The sequence below is a fragment of the Salvelinus fontinalis genome, chromosome 33 (assembly GCF_029448725.1).
Source record: "Salvelinus fontinalis isolate EN_2023a chromosome 33, ASM2944872v1, whole genome shotgun sequence".
NCBI classification, from domain to species: Eukaryota; Metazoa; Chordata; class Actinopteri; order Salmoniformes; family Salmonidae; genus Salvelinus; species Salvelinus fontinalis.
Window position 1 is genome coordinate 10,287,688 of NC_074697.1, and position 23,278 is coordinate 10,310,965.

The following is a 23,278-nucleotide window of genomic DNA, read 5'->3' on the forward strand; positions in this document are numbered from 1 at the left end:
TAGAGAACGGATGGTGTACTGTACTGTGCATGAGGATCTAGAGAACGGATGGTTTACTGTACTGTGTATGAGGATCTAGAGAACAGATGGTTTACTGTACTGTGTATGAGGATCTAGAGAACGGATGGTTTACTGTACTGTGTATGAGGATCTAGAGAACGGATGGTGTACTGTACTGTGTATGAGGATCTAGAGAACAGAGGGTTTACTGTACTCTGTATGAGGATCTAGAGAACAGATGGTTTACTGTACTGTGTATGAGGATCTAGAGAACAGAGGGTTTACTGTACTGTGTATGAGGATCTAGAGAACGGATGGTGTACTGTACTGTGTATGAGGATCTAGAGAACGGATGGTCTACTGTACTGTGTATGAGGATCTAGAAAACAGATGGTTTACTGTACTGTGTATGAGGATCTAGAGAACGGATGGTGTACTGTACTGTGTATGAGGATCTAGAGAACAGATGGTTTACTGTACTGTGTATGAGGATCTAGAGAACGGGTGGTGTACTGTACTGTGTATGAGGATCTAGAGAACAGATGGTTTACTCTACTGTGTATGAGGATCTAGAGAACGGATGGTGTACTGTACTGTGTATGAGGATCTAGAGAACGGATGGTGTACTGTACTGTGTATGAGGATCTAGAGAACGGATGGTCTACTGTACTGTGTATGAGGATCTAGAGAACGGATGGTTTACTGTACTGTGTATGAGGATCTAGAGAACGGATGGTTTACTGTACTGTGTATGAGGATCTAGAGAACAGATGGTGTACTGTACTGTGTATGAGGATCTAGAGAACGGATGGTGTACTCTACCGTGTATGAGGATCTAGAGAACAGATGGTTTACTGTACTGTGTATGAGGATCTAGAGAACGGATGGTTTACTGTACTGTGTATGAGGATCTAGAGAACAGAGGGTGTACTGTACTGTGTATGAGGATCTAGAGAACAGAGGGTTTACTGTACTGTGTATGAGGATCTAGAGAACAGAGGGTTTACTGTACTGTGTATGAGGATCTAGAGAACAGAGGGTTTACTGTACTGTGTATGAGGATCTAGAGATCGGATGGTTTACTGTACTGTGTATGAGGATCTAGAGAACAGATGGTTTACTGTACTGTGTATGAGGATCTAGAGAACGGATGGTGTACTGTACTGTGTATGAGGATCTAGAGAACGGATGGTTTACTGTACTGTGTATGAGGATCTAGAGAACAGAGGGTTTACTGTACTGTGTATGAGGATCTAGAGAACAGAGGGTTTACTGTACTGTGTATGAGGATCTAGAGAACAGATGGTTTACTGTACTGTGCATGAGGATCTAGAGAACAGAGGGTTTACTGTACTGTGTATGAGGATCTAGAGAACAGATGGTGTACTGTACCTTGTATGAGGATCTAGAGAACGGATGGTCTACTGTACTGTGTATGAGGATCTAGAGAACGGATGGTGTACTCTACTGTGTATGAGGATCTAGAGAACAGATGGTTTACTGTACTATGTATGAGGATCTAGAGAACAGAGGGTTTACTGTACTGTGTATGAGGATCTAGAGAACGGATGGTGTACTGTACTGTGTATGAGGATCTAGAGAACGGATGGTCTACTGTACTGTGTATGAGGATCTAGAAAACAGATGGTTTACTGTACTGTGTATGAGGATCTAGAGAACGGATGGTGTACTGTACTGTGTATGAGGATCTAGAGAACAGATGGTTTACTGTACTGTGTATGAGGATCTAGAGAACGGGTGGTGTACTGTACTGTGTATGAGGATCTAGAGAACAGATGGTTTACTGTACTGTGTATGAGGATCTAGAGAACGGATGGTGTACTGTACTGTGTATGAGGATCTAGAGAACGGATGGTGTACTGTACTGTGTATGAGGATCTAGAGAACGGATGGTCTACTGTACTGTGTATGAGGATCTAGAGAACGGATGGTTTACTGTACTGTGTATGAGGATCTAGAGAACAGAGGGTTTACTGTACTGTGTATGAGGATCTAGAGAACAGAGGGTTTACTGTACTGTGTATGAGGATCTAGAGATCGGATGGTTTACTGTACTGTGTATGAGGATCTAGAGAACAGATGGTTTACTGTACTGTGTATGAGGATCTAGAGAACGGATGGTGTACTGTACTGTGTATGAGGATCTAGAGAACGGATGGTTTACTGTACTGTGTATGAGGATCTAGAGAACAGAGGGTTTACTGTACTGTGTATGAGGATCTAGAGAACAGAGGGTTTACTGTACTGTGTATGAGGATCTAGAGAACAGATGGTTTACTGTACTGTGTATGAGGATCTAGAGAACAGAGGGTTTACTGTACTGTGTATGAGGATCTAGAGAACAGATGGTGTACTGTACCTTGTATGAGGATCTAGAGAACGGATGGTCTACTGTACTGTGTATGAGGATCTAGAGAACGGATGGTGTACTCTACTGTGTATGAGGATCTAGAGAACAGATGGTTTACTGTACTGTGTATGAGGATCTAGAGAACAGATGGTTTACTGTACTGTGTATGAGGATCTAGAGAACAGAGGGTTTACTGTACTGTGTATGAGGATCTAGAGAACAGATGGTGTACTGTACCTTGTATGAGGATCTAGAGAACGGATGGTCTACTGTACTGTGTATGAGGATCTAGAGAACGGATGGTGTACTCTACTGTGTATGAGGATCTAGAGAACAGATGGTTTACTGTACTGTGTATGAGGATCTAGAGAACAGAGGGTTTACTGTACTGTGTATGAGGATCTAGAGAACAGAGGGTTTACTGTACTGTGTATGAGGATCTAGAGAACAGAGGGTTTACTGTACTGTGTATGAGGATCTAGAGATCGGATGGTTTACTGTACTGTGTATGAGGATCTAGAGAACAGATGGTTTACTGTACTGTGTATGAGGATCTAGAGAACGGATGGTGTACTGTACTGTGTATGAGGATCTAGAGAACGGATGGTTTACTGTACTGTGTATGAGGATCTAGAGAACAGAGGGTTTACTGTACTGTGTATGAGGATCTAGAGAACAGAGGGTTTACTGTACTGTGTATGAGGATCTAGAGAACAGATGGTTTACTGTACTGTGTATGAGGATCTAGAGAACAGAGGGTTTACTGTACTGTGTATGAGGATCTAGAGAACAGATGGTGTACTGTACCTTGTATGAGTATCTAGAGAACGGATGGTCTACTGTACTGTGTATGAGGATCTAGAGAACGGATGGTGTACTCTACTGTGTATGAGGATCTAGAGAACAGATGGTTTACTGTACTGTGTATGAGGATCTAGAGAACAGAGGGTTTACTGTACTGTGTATGAGGATCTAGAGAACAGATGGTTTACTGTACTGTGTATGAGGATCTAGAGAACGGATGGTGTACTGTACTGTGTATGAGGATCTAGAGAACGGATGGTGTACTGTACTGTGGATGGGGATCTAGAGAACGGATGGTGTACTGTACTGTGGATGGGGATCTAGAGAACGGATGGTCTACTGTACTGTGGATGGGGATCTAGAGAACGGATGGTGTACTGTACTGTGGATGGGGATCTAGAGAACGGATGGTGTACTGTACTGTGTATGAGGATCTAGAGAACGGATGGTGTACTGTACTGTGTATGGGGATCTAGAGAACGGATGGTGTACTGTACTGTGGATGGGGATCTAGAGAACGGATGGTCTACTGTACTGTGGATGGGGATCTAGAGAACGGATGGTGTACTGTACTGTGGATGGGGATCTAGAGAACGGATGGTGTACTGTACTGTGGATGGGGATCTAGAGAACGGATAGTGTACTGTACTGTGTATGAGGATCTAGAGAACGGATGGTTTACTGTACTGTGTATGAGGATCTAGAGAACAGAGGGTTTACTGTACTGTGTATGAGGATCTAGAGAACAGATGGTGTAGAAAGAACATGTGCTCATCTTGATTTTAGTCTACTTATGACTTTGGATAATTCTCTTTTTAACCCTGCCTCACTGTTCTGAAAATATTAGCATATTAAAAGGGCAATAGTTTAACATCAGAATAGATTACTTTGTAGAGTATTTAGCAGTGATAGTACACACACGCACGCGCACGAACGTACGAATGCACAGACCTTTGCTTTGCCAACAGTGCCAACATTTCATGTTTAAACCACTTTAAATTTTGTTATCAGTTTGTTGCAGACTCTTTTTCTACAGTGTGTGTGTGTGTGTGTGTGTGTGTGTGTGTGTGTGTGTGTGTGTGTGTGTGTGTGTGTGTGTGTGTGTGTGTGTGTGTGTGTGTGTGTGTGTGTGTGTGTGTGTGTGTGTGTGTGTGTGTGTGTGTGTGTTTGGTCTCAGTGCAGGTGCATGGAGGGATACTGGGAGTGTGCTTGAAAAAGTGACGTTTTTTTCTGCTGAACACCACGTCAGATGTCTTACATGAGAATGGAGGAAAAGGGAGAGAGGAAAGGAGGGAGGAAAGGAGGGAGGAAAGAGAGGGCTGAGACAGTGTAGAGATGGCAAGAGAGAGAGAGAGGTTTACATGGGAGAAGATAAGGCAAAGGGGAGAAAGAGAAAAGCGAGGTGAGAGAGAAGATAGAGAGAGAGGTTTTAGTGGTGAAGGGTTCAGGTAGATAAGACATAAAACAGTGTGGTTCAGGTAGATGGTTCAGGTAGATAAGACATAAAACAGTGTGGTTCAGGTAGATGGTTCAGGTAGATGGTTCAGGTAGATAAGACATAAAACAGTGGAGCAGTAGCAGAGGCACCAGAAAGACACAGCTCCTAATCAAGGTTGCGGTCAATTCCATTTCCATTTAGGATGTACACTGAAATTCCAATTTCAATTCAATGAGAAAAATTTAGATTTGGAATTTGATTTACTTTCTGAATTGACTGGAATAAAACATTTAACTAAACCCAACCCTGGTCCTAAATGTGCAGCCAGCCAATACAATATGCACTACAGCATAATATGTTTACCAGAGTTCCTCAACCTCAACATCAGGGACAACAAGCTGCAGACTAGACTAGAGCGACGTAGATGAATGCTAGAGGATGGGAGGCCATGCAGATTCATCTAGACTAGAGCGACGTAGATGAATGCTAGAGGATGGGAGGCCATGCAGAGTCATCTAGACTAGAGCGACGTAGATGAATGCTAGAGGATGGGAGGCCATGCAGAGTCATCTAGACTAGAGCGACGTAGATGAATGCTAGAGGATGGGAGGCCATGCAGAGTCATCTAGACTAGAGCGACGTAGATGAATGCTAGAGGATGGGAGGCCATGCAGAGTCATCTAGACTAGAGCGACGTAGATGAATGCTAGAGGATGGGAGGCCATGCAGAGTCATCTAGACTAGAGCGACGTAGATGAATGCTAGAGGATGGGAGGCCATGCAGAGTCATCTAGACTAGAGCGACGTAGATGAATGCTAGAGGATGGGAGGCCATGCAGATTCATCTAGACTAGAGCGACGTAGATGAATGCTAGAGGATGGGAGGCCATGCAGAGTCATCTAGACTAGAGCGACGTAGATGAATGCTAGAGGATGGGAGGCCATGCAGATTCATCTAGACTAGAGCGACGTAGATGAATGCTAGAGGATGGGAGGCCATGCAGATTCATCTAGACTAGAGCGACGTAGATGAATGCTAGAGGATGGGAGGCCATGCAGATTCATCTAGACTAGAGCGACGTAGATGAATGCTAGAGGATGGGAGGCCATGCAGAGTCATCTAGACTAGAGCGACGTAGATGAATGCTAGAGGATGGGAGGCCATGCAGAGTCATCTAGACTAGAGCGACGTAGATGAATGCTAGAGGATGGGAGGCCATGCAGAGTCATCTAGACTAGAGCGACGTAGATGAATGCTAGAGGATGGGAGGCCATGCAGAGTCATCTAGACTAGAGCGACGTAGATGAATGCTAGAGGATGGGAGGCCATGCAGATTCATCTAGACTAGAGCGACGTAGATGAATGCTAGAGGATGGGAGGCCATGCAGAGTCATCTAGACTAGAGCGACGTAGATGAATGCTAGAGGATGGGAGGCCATGCAGAGTCATCTAGACTAGAGCGACGTAGATGAATGCTAGAGGATGGGAGGCCATGCAGATTCATCTAGACTAGAGCGACGTAGATGAATGCTAGAGGATGGGAGGCCATGCAGATTCATCTAGACTAGAGTGACGTAGATGAATGCTAGAGGATGGGAGGCCATGCAGATTCATCTAGACTAGAGCGACGTAGATGAATGCTAGAGGATGGGAGGCCATGCAGAGTCATCTAGACTAGAGCGACGTAGATGAATGCTAGAGGATGGGAGGCCATGCAGATTCATCTAGACTAGAGCGACGTAGATGAATGCTAGAGGATGGGAGGCCATGCAGAGTCATCTAGACTAGAGCGACGTAGATGAATGCTAGAGGATGGGAGGCCATGCAGAGTCATCTAGACTAGAGCGACGTAGATGAATGCTAGAGGATGGGAGGCCATGCAGTGAAAGCAGCTCTGATGCAGTCTAGAGGACACCAGAGAAACAGAATGCCTAGAGCTGCTATCTGCTGGGGGCGTGATGTCATGTGACGACTCTCAGCAGTGGGGGCTAACAGGGACGTCGTCATGATGATGCAACATTCATTTCAGTCGTCACAGACAACACGTCGCATCTGGCACACACACACGCACGCGCGCGCGCGCACACACACACAGCTCCCAGTAGCATGTGTGCGTGCGTGCGTGCGTGCGTGCGTGCGTGTGTGTGTGTGTGTCTGTGCGATTGTTATGTTCTCTATGAGTGAAGGTGTGTCTATGCATGCATACACTTTGAGGTTGTGCTTTTTGTGACAGTATGCGCAGTCTGTGTGGGTGTGGGTGTTTCTGCACGAATGGCCCCAGTCTGATCTGTGTGTCTTTTTCTCAGCACCCAGTCTAATTCCTTCAAAAACAAAAAAGCATTATGGAATACAATTCCTTTCAAATTCCCAGAACATCCAAAAAGATAATTCCCAAAACATTCAAACTTCCTGTGTCTGCAGTTCCCACATAGAGAAGAACAAGCAAAGGCATGACAAAGAAAATGGAGAGAGAGAGAGAGAGAGAGAGAGAGAGAGAGAGAGAGAGAGAGAGAGAGAGAGAGAGAGAGAGAGAGAGAGAGAGAGAGAGAGAGAGAGAGAGAGAGAGAGAGAGAGAGAGAGAGAGAGAGAGAGATAGATAGATAGATAGATAGATAGATAGATAGATAGATAGATAGATAGATAGATAGATAGATAGATAGTCCTGCCGGTCGGTTCATCTGTGTCTTCCTGTGATTCCTCTTCTCTCAATTCCACAGCAATAGAATTGCAGAGCGATAGTGAGCTAGAGTCTCTCTGGCTCTGTCTGTCAGTATGTGAGTCCTTCTGTGAATCCATCTCCCATCTGTATATCTGTCTGTCTGTACTGTAAGTCTTCAGTGTCGTAGCAGAGGCTTCCTCATCAGTGGCTGCAAAGAGGAGGAGGTGGCTGAGGTAACATTAGCCATGGCCATCTGACAGGGTCATAGATCATCCAGAGAGAGAGAGAGAGAGAGGGAGAGAGGGAGGGAGGGAGAGAGAGAAAGAGGGAAAGAGAGTGACGTCCATAGAGAGAAGGGAGGGGGGACACACGGTAAAAGGTAAACGGACTAAAACTCCTCTCTTTCACACTTGACAGGTGACGTCAACGAAATCCAAATGAATATAACGACAACCTGCCAGTGACATGTCTGATTCCTCTCGTACAGCCCTTACTCACTCCTCCCTCACCATGGCCTGCTACTGCTGGTGTCACTACCAGCTCTGACCACTAGAGGCACTGCTAGCGCTCTGCTCTCTGCTTCAATGTGGGTGCATATCAACAGTCTAACAAATCCTCCCCTCCGTCATCTGTACTGATTTGAGAAAACAGCATAGTCGATTCCTACACCACATTGACTTTCCACCTGTCAAGTTGTTTCATGCCAGTACAGATGAAGGACAGGAGTTCAGGACAGGAAGCCATCGTTGGGATGCATCCCCTGTGTGTTTCAGAAAAGGAGAGGAGCCAGAGGAGTACATTACCATGATTGTTGTCACGACGACTGTCCTGTTCTCCAAGTTGGTGCTGTCATTGGACAACAACACCTCATTTTGGACCAGAACCAGTTTGTCAATGTCATTCCAGTAGCCAATCTGAGAGAGGTAGGGGAGGGGTTAAAACCAGGCAAACGGTATTTTCATCAAATCAAAATAATTTCTCCGACATGCCTGTGTGTCTATTCCTACCCGTTGTGGTCCGTTGCTCTTCAGTTCAAACACGTCCATGGTGTAGTTGACTCTGCGGCCGTAGTGGTCAAACTGGATGTTACCTGTCAGACCCTGGATACGCACCTGGAGACATAACAACAGAGAACACAGGTCAGAACAAAGAACAGGCAACAACATGGAACAATAAGGACACGTAGGACCATAGGTGACCTGTTTGAGTGTGCGTTCCATGTCTATGCCCTGGTTCCAGGGGGCAGCTGGGTTGGCCAGACAGTCTCCAGCATTTCCTCTACGGGAGATGTCTATCTTCTGACGACGCAGGTTCCTGAAGGCCTCGGCCATCACCAACACCCCATCATACGTCAGAGACGAGGTGTACTGGGGAGAGAGGAAGAGGAGGAGGATGGAGAGAGAAAGGAGTAGATTAGATTAGATGATTTGACATGAAAAGCCTAGAGCCTATAGCAGACATGAAGATGCCTGTTTGAGGAATTAGGAAAGGCCTGTTTCAGGCTGTGGGTTCCTCTCTTGACAATCCACTGGATTACATTTGAACATTTTAGTCATTTAGTAGATGCTTTTATCCAGAGCGACTTACGGTCAAGTGCAAGTGTTGGTTCAGTTTTTTTTGGAGGGGTGGTCGTGTTGAAAAAGGGGATTATTTAAGATACTCTTTGAAGGAGCAAGGATTCAGGTGCTTTTGGAAGATGGGTGGGGAGAAGCTGCTTACACCATTGGGGTACCAGGATAGAGAAGAGCTTGGACTGGGCTGCCATCCCGTAGTTGTGGGAGGGCCAAGAGAATAGAGGTGGCAGAACGGAGTGCTAGGGTTGGGGTGTAGGGTTTGAACAAAGCCTGAAGTTAGGGAGGGGCAGTTCCTCTTGCTCCTCTGTAGGAAAGCACCATGGTCTTCTACTGGATGCAAGTTTCAACTGGAAGCTGAGGAGCAGGATGACATGGGAGAACTTGGGAAGGTTGAAAACCAGGCAGGCTGCAGTGTTCTGGATAAGTTGCAGGGGTTTGGTGGCGCAAGCAGGGAAACCAGCCAACAGTGAGTTGCAGTAGTCCAGATAGGTGATGACAAGTATCTGGATTAGGACCTTTGCCATTTCCTGTGTGAGGTAGGGTTACTTGTAGAGAATGTCAGGTTGTTGTCCAGGGTCACACCAAGGTTATTTGAACTCTGGGAGGGTGACACTGTGGAGTTGTCAACCGTGATGGAGAAGTCTTTGAGTGGGCAGGCCTTCCCTGGGAGGAAGAGCCGCTCCGTCTTGTCGAGGTTGAGCTTGAGGTGGTAGGCCGACATCCAAGCTGAAATATCTGCCAGGCATGCATGTGTGTCACCACCTGGGTGTCAGAAGGGGGAAGGAGAAAAGTAGTTGAGTGTCATAGCAATGATAGGAGAGACCATGTGAGGATGTGATGGAGCCGAGTGACTTGGTGTATAGAGAGATGAGGAGAGGGCCAAAAACCAAGCCCTGGGGGACACCAGTAGTGAGAGTACGTGGTGCAGACACAGATCCTCTCCACGTCACCTGGTAGTAGCAGCCTGCCAGGTAGGATGCAATCCAAGAGTGTGCAGAGCCTGAGACTCCCAGCCCTGAGAAGGTAGAGAGGAGGATCTGATGGTTCATGCTGTCGAAGGCAGCGGATAGATCTAGGAGGATGAGAATAGAGGAGAGACAGTCAGCTTTGGCAATGCGGAGAGCCTACACGACGCAGAGAAAAGCAGTCTAAGTTGAGTGACCCGTCTTGAAGCCTGGCTGGTTGGGGTCAAGAAGATCGTCCTGAGAGAGATAACGAGAGAGTTGATCAGAGACAGCACGCTCAAGTATTTTCAAAAGGAAAGAAAGAAAGAAGAGAGTTTTTGAGGTCAGATGAGTCGAGTGTTGGTTTCTTGAAGAGGGGAGCGACTCGGGCCATTTTGAAGTCAGAGGGGATGCAGCCAGTAGTCAGGGATGAGTTGATGAGGGAAGTGAGGAATGGGAGAAGGTCTCCAGAGATGGTCTGGAGAAGGGAGGAAGGAATGGGGTCGAGCTTGCAGGTTGTTGGGTGGACAGACCTCACTAGTCTCAGGACTAGGATTTCATCTGGAGAGAGAGGGGAGAAAGGGGTCAAGGCATAGGGTAGTTCTGTGTGAGTGGGACCAGTGGACTCAATAGGCTGAGTGAATGAGTGGGACCAGTGGACTCAATAGGCTGAGTGAATGAGTGGGACCAGTGGACTCAATAGGCTGAGTGAATGAGTGGGACCAGTGGACTCAATAGGCTGAGTGAATGAGTGGGACCAGTGGACTCAATAGGCTGAGTGAATGAGTGGGACCAGTGGACTCAATATGCTGAGTGAATGAGTGGGACCAGTGGACTCAATAGGCTGAGTGACTGAGTGAGACCAGTGGACTCAATAGGCTGAGTGAATGAGTGGGACCAGTGGACTAAATAGGCTGAGTGACTGAGTGAGACCAGTGGACTCAATATGCTGAGTGAATGAGTGGGACCAGTGGACTCAATATGCTGAGTGAATGAGTGGGACCAGTGGACTCAATAGGCTGAGTGACTGAGTGAGACCAGTGGACTCAATAGGCTGAGTGACTGAGTGAGACCAGTGGACTCAATAGGCTGAGTGACTGAGTGAGACCAGTGGACTCAATAGGCTGAGTGACTGAGTGAGACCAGTGGACTCAATAGGCTGAGTGACTGAGTGAGACCAGTGGACTCAATAGGCTGAGTGAATGAGGAACAGATGTTGTCAACATTATTTTCAAAGTGGTTGACAAAGTCATCCAGAGAGAGGGACGAGGGAGGAGGAAGGGGAAGGGGTGGAGGATAAAGGAGGGAGGAGAAGGTGGAAAAGAGTTTCCTAGAGTTAGAGGCAGAAGCTTGAAATTTAGAGTGATAGAAAGTGGCTTTAGCAGCGGATACATAGGAAGATAAAGTAGAGATTAGGGACTGAAAGGATGATAGGTCCTCCAGAAGTTAAGTTTTCCTCCATTTTCACTTAGCTGCCGCAGCCCTATTCTATGCGCTTGCAATGAGTCACTCAGCCACGGAGCTGGATAGGAGGGCCGAGCTGGTCGGAAGGAAAGGGACAGTGCGAATCATAGGGAGCAAAAAGGGAGGAGAATAGGGTTGAAGAAGGGGAGATAGGTGACAACAATGTCAAGCTTGAGTGGACAAGTGACAGTGATAGCATGGAATTCAAATGAGGAGATGGAGAAATGAGTAGCCCGGTGCCTTCCCCATGACAACCAGACGCTCTTGGACTATGAGAGAACATGTAGTCAGATGAAGAGAGAGCAGCTGGAGTAGCAGTGTTCTCTGGGGTGATCCATGTTTCCATCAGGGCCAAAAAGTCAAGGGACTGAAGGGCATCATAGGCTGAGATGAACTCTGCATTCTGGACCGCAGATCAGCAGTTCCAAACACTGCCAGAGACCCGGAAATACACATGGGTTGTGCACACAGGGTACATTAATTAGAAGGCTTTCAACCAAGCGGTGGGGGGGGGGGTCTGTAAATCCTACAGGGAGAGGCGCGAACAGGTTTAGAAAACACACTCATGGTTGCCAAAGCTACAAAGAGCAAATGAGATCATCTGAAAATAACTAAGTAACATACGAAAGTGAGAAAGTGGTGTGGAACCTTCCTCTCTTTACTTCACGAAGAACTCTGCAGAAATGTATGAAATAAGTCCCATTTATGTGAATGAATGGATCCCCATGAGACCCGTCTGCGGCAGTAAGATAATGATTTAAGAGAGACATGACAGTCTTCAGAGGAGATTTATCTAACAGATCTGTAATCAGGTAAGACAAACAGCTCTATGGAGGTATTCACACACACAGCAGGGTGCCCTCACGTCAACAAACACACATACACATACACACACATTGCTACAAAGGCCGTCACACCCACAGCAAGAAGCATTCACATCATGACAGAGACCAAACTGAGAGAGGAGAGAAGGAGAGAAGGAGGAGGAGAGAAGGAAAGGAGGAAAGGAGGAGAGGAAGAATGAGGGGATGATAAACTCAGGGGACGCACTTCACATCAGGTCTGCATCACTCTGACTCTGCATGTCTCTCTCTCCCTTCTTACTCACACACAATGTGTGTTGGGGTGGTTATAAACCATGCCTTTCTTATGATCTTCCCTTTATCTTATCTCAAGACTTTCTTCGATCTTTCTTTGAGAAGCTTGTTCTACAGTGACATTGGAAGTGTTCTACAGTGACACAGGAAGTGTTTGACAGTGACACTGGAAGTGTTCTACAGTGACACTGGAAGTGTTCTACAGTGACACTGGAAGTGTTCTACAGTGACACAGGAAGTGTTCTACAGTGACACTGGAAGTGTTCTACAGTGACACTGGAAGTGTTCTACAGTGACACTGGAAGTGTTCTACAGTGACACTGGAAGAGTTCTACAGTGACACTGGAAGTGTTCTACAGTGACACTGGAAGAGTTCTACAGTGACACTGGAAGTGTTCTACAGTGACACTGGAAGTGTTCTACAGTGACACTGGAAGAGTTCTACAGTGACACTGGAAGTGTTCTACAGTGACACTGGAAGAGTTCTACAGTGACACTGGAAGTGTTCTACAGTGACACAGGAAGTGTTCTACAGTGACACTGGAAGTGTAGTCTTAATAGTCTTTGACAGGTATTAATAAAATATAGCCCGTTCTTTGTTCTAACATCTGCTAACCATGTGTATGTGATCAATAAAATGTGATTTGATAATACATAAAGCTGGCTGTTTAATTGTATATAAAGTGCCTTGTCATTCACTAATTCAGTAAGCATCTGCATCCCCCTGACAAAACTGAAATATTACTTATTTTGGTCTTGAAAGGTGACGCCAATAATGGTTTGATGTCAGCAAATGCCATTTGGTTTCATAGCGTATTCCAGGAATAGAACGCTGATAATGACAAACTCAAAATTTCACTCACTCACATACCCACACAAACACCCACACACTAATACAAGCACACCCACACACTAATACAACCACACACACGAATACAACCACACACACACACACACACACACACACACACACACACACACACACACACACACACACACACACACACACACACACACACACACACACACACACACACACACACCCACATAAACACCCACACACTAATACCAACACACACACATGAATACAAACACACACACACACACTAACTAGAATCTGAGATTGTGTACACTCATCAGTGGAGGACAATTGACGGACTGGCCATCCTTTAACAAAGATGTATCATAGAAATATTAAAATGATGGTACACAATTAACAGCCATATCAGGGTGAAAAATGTCACACCATTCTGAAGCAATCACTGAGAGAGAGAGAGAAAATAACAGCCAGAGTGTGGGAGAGAGAACAGGCAGAGCGAGAAAGTCAGAGAGAGAGAGAGAGAAAGAGAGAGAGAGAGGGTGAGAGAGATGGAGAGAGAGAGAGAGGGTGAGAGAGATGGAGAGAGAGAGAGAGATAGAGAGAGAGAGAGAGAGAGAGAGAGAGAGGGTGAGAGAGATGGAGAGAGAGAGAGACAGAGAGAGAGAGAGAGACAGAGAGAGTGTGAGAGAGATGGAGAGAGATGGAGAGAGAGAGAGAGAGACAGAGAGAGAGAGAGAGATACAGAGAGAGAGAGAACAGACAGATGGAAGAGAGAACTAAAGAGATAGAGAGAAAGTAAAAAGAGAGGAGAGACAGAGAGAGAAGACAGGCTATGTGCACACTGCCCACACAATGAGGTGGAAACTGAGTTGCACTTCCTAACCTCCTGACAAATGTATGAACATATTAGAGACACATTTTTCCCTCAGATGAAAAAGAACCACAATTTTGATAACCTCCCATATCTATTGGGTGAAATACCACAGTGTGCCATCACATCAGCAATATGTGTGACCTGTTGCCACAAGAAAAGGGAACAAACACCATTGTAAATACAACCCATATTTATGATTATTTATTTTCCTTTTTGTACTTTAAATATTTGCACGTTGCTGCAACACTGTATATAGACATAGACTTTTGGAACTTTTGTGAGTGTAATATTTACAGTTTACTTTTTATTGTTTTTTTCACTTTTGTTTATCCATTTCACTTGCTTTGGCAATGTAAACATATGTTTCCCATGCCAATAAAGCCCATTGAATTGATTTGAATTGAGAGAGAGGGAGAAGGAGAGAGAGTGGGAGAAGGAGAGGGAGAGGGCAAGGGAGAGGGAGAGGGAGAGGGGGAGAAGGAGAAAGAGAAGGAGATGGAGAGGGAGAGGGAGAGGGAGAGGGAGAGGGAGAGAGAGGGGGAGAGAGAGGGAGTGAGAGAGAGAATGGGTAGAAGATAGAGGTGTGAGGACACTATGGAAGAGTGCTCTCTGCCATTCTGTGTCTAACACCATCTGTCACCGTGTGATTGGCTGAGTCTCTCCTGCTGCCTCTCAAAGTCACAGTCTGATTGGCTAAAGAGCTGTGACAGGAGAAAGAGGTTTCTCTCCGATATGATTCTAGAACCCTCTCCCAGCAGTGTGTATGTGTGTGTATGTACCTTGGGTGGGCTGTCAGAGCCTGGGTACTCTCTCTGGTCCAGTTTGTTCCAGCGCTGCATCAGTTTGAGGACCATGGGCTTACTGAAGTCAACCAACTGGAACCCTGTGACGTTAGCCCCACCATGCATAAACCTCTCTAGAGATATGTCTTTAAAACCCTGGAGAGGAGAGAGAGAGAGAGAGAGGGGAGGAAGAAAGGGAGAGAGAAATAGAGAGAAGGACAGAGAGAGAGATATACAGTCCTTAAATTTAATTGAGGGAGAGCGAGAGAGAGAGAGAAAGGAAAAGAGAATGAGAGAGAGAGAGAAAAAAAGAAAGAAAGAAAGAAAGAAAGAAAAAGAGAATGGGAGGAAGAGAGAGAGAGAGAGAGAGAGAGAGATAGAGAGAGAGAGAACAAGAGAGAGAGGTGCTAGGCACAACTGCATTTGAAGATTAACCTGGCCTGCCAAGTCTGAACATGAAAGCTCTGAGACAGGGATGTACCTTCTCTTCCCAAGGAATAAAGGAGAGAGAGAGGGAGAGGGAGAGTGGGAGAGTGGGGGATAGAGAGAGATAGATAGAGAGGGAGGGAGAGTGGGGGATGGAGATAGAGAGGGAATGGGCTGTCTGAAGTGCCTTCAAACCATCCTCCCCACAAAGGTCTGTCTGGTTCAGAGTTGACTTACATTTTCCTCAGAGACAAGGTAAACCACAGCCACCTGCCTGAACCCCTCTGTTTATACCACAACCCCCCCCCCTTCCTCTCCTTGTCTACTCTCTTTCATCTGCACTAATCTAAAAAAACACAATGTGGATAGGGACAGTGGAATTTGCTTTCACTTGTTCAGTTGGTTCATGTTAGCACAGACGAAGGGGAGCAGGAGTGGAGTAGACAAGGAAAGGAAACCACTTTAGACTGTTGCACTCTTAATTAAGATGGCAAACGCAGACTTACGAGGTTGGCCAAGATGTAATGGTAGCCTTTGACATGTTTGCCCACACTAATGGCCTGGAGAAAGAGAGGAAGAGAAGAGGAACAGAGGAGGAAAAACTTTAACCATTTGTACAACCGTTACAACATGATATGACATTGTAATGTCTTTATTCTTTTGGAACTTCTGTGAGTGTAATGTTTACTGTTAATTTTTGTTTTTTCTTTCAATTTTGTATATTATCTACTTCACTTGCTTTGGCAATGTTAACATATGTTTCCCATGCCAATAAAGCCCTTTGAATTGAATTGAATTGAATTGAGAGAGAGGGAGAGAGAGACAGAAACAGAGCAGTCTCTGTCAGACTAATGATGCCATCCATGCCAATACTTCTGAGCCAGCTGTTCCTGGGCAGACCATCGCACAGGTGTGTTTGTGTGTGTGTGTGTGTGTGTGTGTGTGCGCGCGCATTTGTGTGTGTGTGTGTGTGTGTGTGCAGAGCTGCTGGTGTCTGCCCATATTTGTCAGACCAGTAGACAGGAAGGGAGATCTGGCCAGAAAAGGAAGTGATGCATGCAAAGGAAGTAGTGACAGATAACTGACCAATAGGACGTTACCCTGGAGCTGGGGTCAAAGGTGACAGCAGCAGAGAAGAGGCAGACAGACACACCAGCCTCAACTGTCAGAGTCACAGTCTGGTTGTAAATAGATGGGTTCAGTGAAGAGAGGAGTAGAGGGGAACTAATGCGGATAGACAACCACAAGGCATGGAGAGAGAGATTGTGTGTGTGTGTGTGTGTGTGTGTGTGTGTGTGTGTGTGTGTGTGTGTGTGTGTGTGTGTGTGTGGGTGTGTGTGTGTGTGTGTGTGTGTGTGTGTGTGTGTGTGTGTGTGTGTGTGTGTGTGTGTGTGTGTGTGTGTGTGAGTGTGTGTGTGTGTGTGTGTGTGTGTGTGTGTGTGTGTGTGTGTGTGTGAGGATGAGTTCCATGGTCAGCTGTTCTAGAATGCTCTGCCGTTTCTCAGATTCACGTGTTCTAGAATGCTCTACAGTCTCTCAGACACATCTTTTCTAGAATGCTCTACAGTCTCTCAGACTCACCTGTTCTAGAATTCTCTGTAATATCTCACCAGACTCACTTGTTCTAGAATGCTCTGCAGTTTCTCAGACTCACCTGTTCTAGAATGCTCTGCTGTTTCTCAGATTTACCTGTTCTAGAATGCTCTGCAGTCTATCAGACTCACCTGTTCTAGAATGCTCTGTAATCTCTCACCAGAATCACTTGTACTAGAATGTTTTGCAGTCTCTCAGAATCACCCTTTCTAGAATACTCTGACGTCTTTCACCAGACTCACTTGTTCTAGAATGCTCTGCAGTCTCTCAGATTCACGTGTTCTAGAATGCTCTACAGTCTCTCAGACACATCTGTTCTAGAATGCTCTACAGTCTCTCAGACTCACTTGTTCGAGAATGCTCTGTAGTCTCTCAGACTCACTTGCTCTAGAACGCTTTGCTGTCTCTCAGACTCACATATTCTAGAATAATCTGCAGTCTCTCATCAGACTCACCTGTTCTAGAATGCTCTGCATTCTCTCAGAATCACCTGTTCTAGAATGCTCTACAGTCTCTCATACTCATCTGTTCTAGAATGCTCTGCAGTCTCTCAGACTCACCTGTTCTAGAATGCTCTGTAGTCTCTCATACTCACTTGTTCTAGAACGCTTTGCTGTCTCTGAGACTCACCTGTTCTAGAATGCTCTGCAGTCGCTCAGACTCACCTGTTCTAGAATGCACTGCAGTCTCTCAGACTCACCTGTTCTAGAATGCTCTGCAGTCTCTCAGACTCACCTGTTCTAGAATTCTCTGTAATATCTCACCAGACTCACTTGTTCTAGAATGCTCTGCAGTTTCTCAGACTCACCTGTTCTAGAATGCTCTGCTGTTTCTCAGATTTACCTGTTCTAGAATGCTCTGCAGTCTATCAGACTCACCTGTTCTAGAATGCTCTGTAATCTCTCATCAGAATCACTTGTACTAGAATGTTTTGCAGTCTCTCAGAATCACCCTTTCTAGAATACTCTGACGTCTCTCACCAGACTCACTTGTTCTAGAATGCTCTGCAGTCTCTCAGATTCACGTGTTCTAGAATGCTCTAAAGTCTCTCAGACACATCTGTTCTAGAATGCTCTACAGTCTCTCAGACTCACTTGTTCGAGAATGCTCTGTAGTCTCTCAGACTCACTTGCTCTAGAACGCTTTGCTGTCTCAAAGACTCACATATTCTAGAATAATCTGCAGTCTCTCATCAGACTCACCTGTTCTAGAATGCTCTGCAGTCTCTCAGACTCACCTGTTCTAGAATGCTCTGCATTCTCTCAGACTCACCTGTTCTAGAATGCTCTGTAGTCTCTCATACTCACTTGTTCTAGAACGCTTTGCTGTCTCTGAGACTCACCTGTTCTAGAATGCTCTGCAGTCACTCAGACTCACCTGTTCTAGAATGCACTGCAGTCTCTCAGACTCACCTGTTCTAGAATGCTCTGCAGTCTCTCAGACTCACCTGTTCTAGAATGCACTGCAGTCTCTCAGACTCACTTGTTCTAGAATGCTCTGCAGTTTCTCAGACTCACCTGCTCTAGAATGCACTGCAGTCTCTCAGACTATCCTGTTCTAGAATGCTCTGCAGTCTCTTAGACTCACCTGTACTAGAATGCTGTGTAGTCTCTCAGACTCACTTGTTCTAGAATGCTCTGCAGTCTCTCAGACTCACCTGTTCTAGAATGCTCTGCAGTCTCTCATACTCACTTGTGTTAGTATGCTCTGCAGTCTCTCAGACTCACTTGTTCTAGAATGCTTTGCTGTCTCTCAGACTCACTTGTTCTAGTATGCTCTGCAGTCTCTCAGACTCATCTGTTTTAGAATGCTCTGCAGTCTCTCAGACTCACCTGTTCTAGAATGCTTTGCAGTCTCTCAGACTCACCTATTCTAGAATGCTCTGCAGTCTCTCACCAGACTCACTTGTTCTAGAATGTTCTGCAGTCTCTCAGATTCACTTGTCCTAGAATGTTCTGCAGTCTCTCAGACTCACCTGTTCTAGAATGCACTACAGTCTTTCAGACTCACCTGTTCTAGTATGATCTGCATTCTCTCAAAATCACTTGTTCTAGAATGCTCTACAGTCTCTCATACTCATCTGTTCTAGAATGCTCTACAGTCTCTCAGACTCACCTGTTCTAGAATGCACTGCAGTGTCTCATACTCACTTGTTCTAGAATGCTCTGTAGTCTCTCAAACTCATTTGTTCTAGAATGCTTTGCTGTCTCTCAGACTCACCTGTTCTAGAATGCTCTGCAGTCTCTCAGACTCACCTGTTCTACTATGCACTGCAGTCTCTCAGACTCACCTGTTCTAGAATGCTCTGCAGTCTCTCAGACTCACCTGTTCTAGAATGCTCTGCAGTCTCTCAGACTCACCTGTTCTAGAATGCTCTGCATTCTATCAGAATCACCTGTTGTAGTATGCTCGGCAGTCTCTCAGACTCACCTGTTCTAGAATACTCTGCATTCTCTCAGAGTCATCCGTCCTAGAATGCTCTACTGTCTCTCAGACTCACTTGTTCTAGAATGCTCTGCAGTCTCTCAGACTCACTTGTTCTATTATGCTCTCCAGTCTCTCAGACCCACCTGTTTTAGAATGCTCTGCAGTCTCTCAGACTCACCTGTTCTTGAATGCTTTGCAGTCTCTCAGACTCACCTGTTCTAGAATACTCTGCAGTCTCTCACCAGACTCACTTGTTATAGAATGCTCTGCAGTCTCTCAGATTCACTTGTTCAAGAATGTTCTGCAGTCTCTCAGACTCATCTCTTCTAGTATGATCTGCATTCTCTCAGGATCACCTGTTCTAGAATCCTCTACATTCTCTAAGACTCACTTGTTCTAGTATGATCTGTATTATCTCAGAATCACCTGTTCTAGAATACTCTGCATTCTCTCAGAATCACCTGTTCTAGAATGCTCTACAGTCACTCAGACTCATCTGTTCTAGAATGCTCTGCAGTCTCTCAGATTCACCTGTTCTAGAATGCTCTGCAGTCTCTCAGGCTCACCTGTTCTAGAATGCTCTACAGTCTCTCAAACTCCCCTGTTCTAGTATGATCTGCAGTCTCTCAGAATCACTTGTTCTAGAATGCTCTGCAGTCTCTCAGACTCACCTGTTCTAGAATGCTCTGCAGTCTCTCATACTCACTTGTGTTAGTATGCTCTGCAGTCTCTCAGACTCACTTGTTCTAGAATGATTTGCTGTCTCTCAGACTCACATATTCTAGAATACTCTGCAGTGTCTCATCAGACTCACCTGTTCTAGAATGCTCTGCATTCTCTCAGAATCACCTGTTCTAGAATGCTCTACAGTCTCTCAAACTCACCTGTTCTAGTATTATCTGCAGTCTCTCGAATCACTTGTTCTAGAATGCTCTGCAGTCTATCAGACTCGCCTGTTCTAGAATTCTCTGCAGTCTCTCCGACTCACCTGTTCTAGAATGCTCTGTAGTCTCACAGACTCACCTGTTCTAGAATGCACTGCAGTCTCTCAGACTCACCTATTCTAGAATGCTCTGCAGTCTCTCAGACTCACATGTTCTAGAATGCTCTGTTGTCTCTCAGACTCACCTATTCTAGAATGCTCTGCAGACTCTCAGACTCACCTCTTCTAGAATGCTCGGCAGTCTCTCAGAATCAACTGTTCTAGAATGCTCTGCAGTCTCTCAGACTCACCTGTTCTAGAATGCACTACAGTCTTTCAGACTCACCTGTTCTAGTATGATCTGCATTCTCTCAGAATCACTTGTTCTAGAATGCTCTACAGTCTCTCAGACTCACCTGTTCTAGAATGCTCTGCAGTCTCTCAGACTCACCTGTTCTAGAATGCTCTGCAGTCTCTCAGACTCACCTGTTCTAGAATGCTCTGCAGTCTATCAGACTCACCTGTTGTAGTATGCTCTGCAGTCTCTCAGACTCACCTGTTCTAGAATACTCTGCATTCTCTCAGAGTCATCCGTCCTAGAATGCTCTAATGTCTCTCAGACTCACTTGTTCTAGAATGCTCTGCAGTCTCTCAGACTCACTTGTTCTAGTATGCTCTCCAGTCTCTCAGACTCACCTGTTTTAGAATGCTCTGCAGTCTCTCAGATTCACCTGTTCTTGAATGCTTTGCAGTCTCTCAGACTCACCTATTCTAGAATACTCTGCAGTCTCTCACCAGACTCACTTGTTATAGAATGCTCTGCAGTCTCTCAGATTCACTTGTTCAAGAATGTTCTGCAGTCTCTCAGACTCATCTCTTCTAGTATGATCTGCATTCTCTCAGGATCACCCGTTCTAGAATCCTCTACATTCTCTAAGACTCACCTGTTCTAGTATGATCTGTATTATCTCAGAATCACTTGTTCTAGAATGCTCTGCAGTCTCTCAGACTCACCTGTTCTAGAATGCACTGCAGTCTCTCAGACTCACCTGTTCTAGAATGCTCTGCAGTCTCTCAGACTCACCTGTTCTAGACTGCTCTGCAGTCTATCAGACTCACCTGTTCTAGTATGCTCTGCAGTCTCTCAGACTCACCTGTTCTAGAATGCTCTGCACTCTCTCAGAGTCATCTGTCCTAGAATGCTCTACTGTCTCTCAGACTCACTTGTGTTAGTATGCTCTGTAGTCTCTCAGACTCACCTATTCTAGAATACTCTGCAGTGTCTCATCAGACTCACCTGTTCTAGAATACTCTGCATTATCTCAGAATCACCTGTTCTAGAATGCTCTACAGTCTCTCAGACTCATCTGTTCTAGAATGCACTGCAGTCTCTCAGACTCACCTGTTCTAGAATGCTCTGCAGTCTCTCAGACTCACCTCTTCTAGAATGCTCGGCAGTCTCTCAGAATCAACTGTTCTAGAATGCTCTGCAGTCTCTCAGACTCACCTGTTCTAGAATGCACTACAGTCTTTCAGACTCACCTGTTCTAGTATGATCTGCATTCTCTCAGAATCACTTGTTCTAGAATGCTCTACAGTCTCTCAGACACCTGTTCTAGAATGCTCTGCAGTCTCTCAGACTCACCTGTTCTAGAATGCTCTGCAGTCTCTCAGACTCACCTGTTCTAGAATGCTCTGCAGTCTATCAGACTCACCTGTTGTAGTATGCTCTGCAGTCTCTCAGACTCACCTGTTCTAGAATACTCTGCTTCTCTCAGAGTCATCCGTCCTAGAATGCTCTAATGTCTCTCAGACTCACTTGTTCTAGAATGCTCTGCAGTCTCTCAGACTCACTTGTTCTAGTATGCTCTCCAGTCTCTCAGACTCACCTGTTTTAGAATGCTCTGCAGTCTCTCAGATTCACCTGTTCTTGAATGCTTTGCAGTCTCTCAGACTCACCTATTCTAGAATACTCTGCAGTCTCTCACCAGACTCACTTGTTATAGAATGCTCTGCAGTCTCTCAGATTCACTTGTTCTAGAATGTTCTGCAGTCTCTCAGACTCATCTCTTCTAGTATGATCTGCATTCTCTCAGGATCACCCGTTCTAGAATCCTCTACATTCTCTAAGACTCACCTGTTCTAGTATGATCTGTATTATCTCAGAATCACTTGTTCTAGAATGCTCTGCAGTCTCTCAGACTCACCTGTTCTAGAATGCACTGCAGTCTCTCAGACTCACCTGTTCTAGAATGCTCTGCAGTCTCTCAGACTCACCTGTTCTAGACTGCTCTGCAGTCTATCAGACTCACCTGTTCTAGTATGCTCTGCAGTCTCTCAGACTCACCTGTTCTAGAATGCTCTGCACTCTCTCAGAGTCATCTGTCCTAGAATGCTCTACTGTCTCTCAGACTCACTTGTGTTAGTATGCTCTGTAGTCTCTCAGACTCACCTATTCTAGAATACTCTGCAGTGTCTCATCAGACTCACCTGTTCTAGAATACTCTGCATTATCTCAGAATCACCTGTTCTAGAATGCTCTACAGTCTCTCAGACTCATCTGTTCTAGAATGCACTGCAGTCTCTCAGACCCACCTGTTCTAGTATGATCTGCAGTCTCTCAGAATCACTTGTTCTAGAATGCTCTGCAGTCTCTCAGACTCACCTGTTCTAGAATGCTCTGCAGTCTCTCATACTCACTTGTGTTAGTATGCTCTGCAGTCTCTCAGACTCACTTGTTCTAGAATGCTTTGCTGTCTCTCAGACTCACATATTCTAGAATACTCTGCAGTGTCTCATCAGACTCGCCTGTTCTAGAATGCTCTGCATTCTCTCAGAATCACCTGTTCTAGAATGCTCTACAGTCTCTCAAACTCACCTATTCTAGAATGCTCTGCAGTCTCTCAGACGCACATGTTCTAGAATGCTCTGTAGTCTCTCAGACTCACATATTCTAGAATGCTCTGCAGACTCTCATACTCACCTCTTCTAGAATGCTCGGCAGTCTCTCAGAATCAACTGTTCTAGAATGCTCTGCAGTCTATCAGACTCACCTGTTTTAGTATGCTCTGCAGTCTCCCAG

General features: G+C 45.5%; 1 protein-coding gene across 7 annotated transcripts in view; it reads right to left on the reverse strand.

The window, feature by feature from the left end:
- Positions 1–23,278, reverse strand: part of gria4a (glutamate receptor, ionotropic, AMPA 4a) — a 213,281-nt gene that overhangs the window by 77,328 nt on the left and 112,675 nt on the right. For 6 of the 7 annotated variants that reach the window (XM_055896675.1, XM_055896676.1, XM_055896677.1 and 3 more), the window contains exons 6-10: positions 15,761–15,814; positions 14,826–14,984; positions 8,473–8,640; positions 8,281–8,385; positions 8,077–8,187 (exon numbers count right to left, since the gene is read on the reverse strand). In XM_055896675.1, coding sequence (XP_055752650.1) covers positions 8,077–8,187; positions 8,281–8,385; positions 8,473–8,640; positions 14,826–14,984; positions 15,761–15,814 — 597 coding nt within the window. Of the gene's footprint in view, positions 1–7,141; positions 7,527–8,076; positions 8,188–8,280; positions 8,386–8,472; positions 8,641–14,825; positions 14,985–15,760; positions 15,815–23,278 lie in introns of those variants that run through there. The other variant, XM_055896681.1, reaches the window with a different exon arrangement.